Consider the following 2,349-nt stretch of genomic DNA (forward strand, 5'->3'; position numbering starts at 1 on the left):
TCGTTAGATTACTCTAAACGTTTGTAAACCTGTAAAATGAGGGAAAATCTGTGTCAAAACAGACATTCTGTTCACTTGAGCAGTTTTCAGCACCTGTCATCCTCCAGACACACGACGGAGCGTGTCTGAACCGATCTCTTTTTTTGACATTGATCAGCTGACGGATGTAAGTACATCTTAACATTCATGAGGTACTTTYCATTGACTGTTTATGGTTGAGTGTGGGCGTGTAGAGGGTAGAACCTGAGMCGGCCTTGTGTATAAACTCTGAGGTGCAGCTGTGATCTATWAAGGAAAGGTGCGCAGAAATGTTCGAACGCACGGTTTTATAAATCAGTTTTTTTTTTTTGGCGTACGTCATTTTCGTCTTTTGGCCGTACGTTCACTTTTAGTATGGTTTCCACGCAATCTTTTATAAATCTGACCCCAGATGTTTACTTTGTTGCTGCTGATGGCCTGATCCCAAAAGGTGGTTCTAGTCCCAACCAGTGGTTTTTGCTCTCCTACCTGACTGCCWCAGGACACTACAGGATTTCTCAAACATGCATGAATGAGTCAAAGTAAGACTCTGGGCATGTTWTTGATGAGAGGATAARATTATAACATGAWATAAAAKTCAAAGTTGATTTTACATGATATTGCCCCTTTAAAGCTTCTAACTGGAACTGTCCCTGTCGTAACAGTCTACTGTCTGTGTGCCTCCTCAGATGTGCCYATCTCCTTTGAAGCTGATGGCAGCAACAAAGTGATCCTGCTGACCTCTGGGCAGCTGTCCTGCTGCGTGTCCTGGGGGATCGGGGAGGATAATACACCGCTCGCACCTCCCGTCTCCCAACAGCCGGGTGGTGTACGCAGGTAGTCTGTCTGAGAGAATGAGCTACTGACTTTGGGTGATTTAAAGGTTTTAAAGAGGGGTTTCCAAGGTGGGGTCACTGCTCCCTGTAAGGAGCACCAAAAGATCACACGGGTGAACAGTGGTTCTGCTGTACGGATTTGTATAAAGTCAAAGTACAAATTTCTTGAAGGACTTTGTGAGTTTGTGTTGCCTGCAGCTTTTTATGCCAGAGTGAGTTTCAAAGAAAAGATCATCTTTTTGCTGAAAAATGATAAAGTTATGGATGTTTTGGTCAAATTTAACATTTAGTTGTGAAGGTCGTCTTGAAAAGTCAGTTTTAGACATGTGTCCAACTTTTTGGGAGGTTTGTTAAAATGTAAAAACTGTCATGTGTAGCATTGAAGTTTGTGTTAGAATYATTCATTCCTACGCTGACGACATTCAAATTTATTTCCCTTTTAAACCAATGCCCCACTACAGCCTCTTCTGAACCGTCTCCAAGGTGTCAAAGACTTGTTATCCCATAACTCTCTGACTTTAAACAAGGCTGAAGTTATTGTATTTGGTAATCGTTCTTCTCTTTATTCGTTTCCTGTGGTTCTAGGCCCACTTGCTCCATATTGTTCCTCTGTAGTCAAGAATCGTTGAGTGTTTTTAGATGGTGCTTTTAAATTTGAGAAAATATCTTCAGTTGTTAAAACCAGTTTTTAGCAGCTACATTTAATTGCCAAAGCAAAATGTTACGTRCCCCCAAATAACCTTTAAACTCTTATCAATGTCTTCATCACCACTAGACTGGACTATTGGAACTCTTTATATGTTGGTCCAGAACGCTGCTGCTGGTCTTTTAACAGGAACCAGAAAGCATGATCTTGTTTTAACTGACTTTCACTGGCTGCCTGTTGGTTTTCTCATTGATTTTAAAATATTTTACTTGCTTTTAAGGTTTTAAATTTTTTCACTCAGTTACCGTATTTATTGGCTCTTTTGCACTTTTATAACCTGATTAGAGCACTGAGATCCTCTAATCAGATGTTTCTAGTGCAGCCGAGGGCAAAACTAAAGCATAGAGGGGACCYGGCTTTTCCTGTGGTGGCCCCCAGGCTCTGGAATAACTTGACTCTTGAGATTCTTGAGATTCATACTGCATGCTGCCTGTTCATTCTTTTAAATCCTGCTTGAAAACTGACTTTTTTACACTGGCTTTTAGTTCAAATTCAGTTTGAGTTGCATCAGGAATTTTGAATTGTGTCTTTTTATTTGTTTTTAGTCTTTTATTTTATTCATGGTTTTAATTGTATGTTTGTGAAACACTTTGGTCACTTTGTTTTTAAATGTCCTATGTAAAAAAATTAAGTGATTGATTGATAATTACACACCAGTTATTATGTCAGTCTCTGTAACTTTTATACAAGTGAACAAAATTGTTGGTATCCTTCATTTAATGAAAGAGAAACCCACAATAGTCACAGAAATTACTAGAATCTGACAAAAGTAATAATAAATAAAAATTC

General features: G+C 39.1%; 1 protein-coding gene across 1 annotated transcript in view; it reads left to right on the top strand.

The window, feature by feature from the left end:
* The window catches only part of LOC106534561 (coiled-coil and C2 domain-containing protein 2A), a 33,779-nt gene that overhangs the window by 12,361 nt on the left and 19,069 nt on the right, over positions 1-2,349 (top strand). The window contains exon 3 of the mRNA XM_014031248.1: positions 708-855. Within this exon, the coding sequence (XP_013886702.1) occupies positions 708-855 (148 nt within the window). The remainder of the gene's footprint in view (positions 1-707; positions 856-2,349) is intronic.

This window comes from Austrofundulus limnaeus, unplaced genomic scaffold, assembly GCF_001266775.1.
Source record: "Austrofundulus limnaeus strain Quisiro unplaced genomic scaffold, Austrofundulus_limnaeus-1.0 Scaffold1210, whole genome shotgun sequence".
NCBI classification, from domain to species: Eukaryota; Metazoa; Chordata; class Actinopteri; order Cyprinodontiformes; family Rivulidae; genus Austrofundulus; species Austrofundulus limnaeus.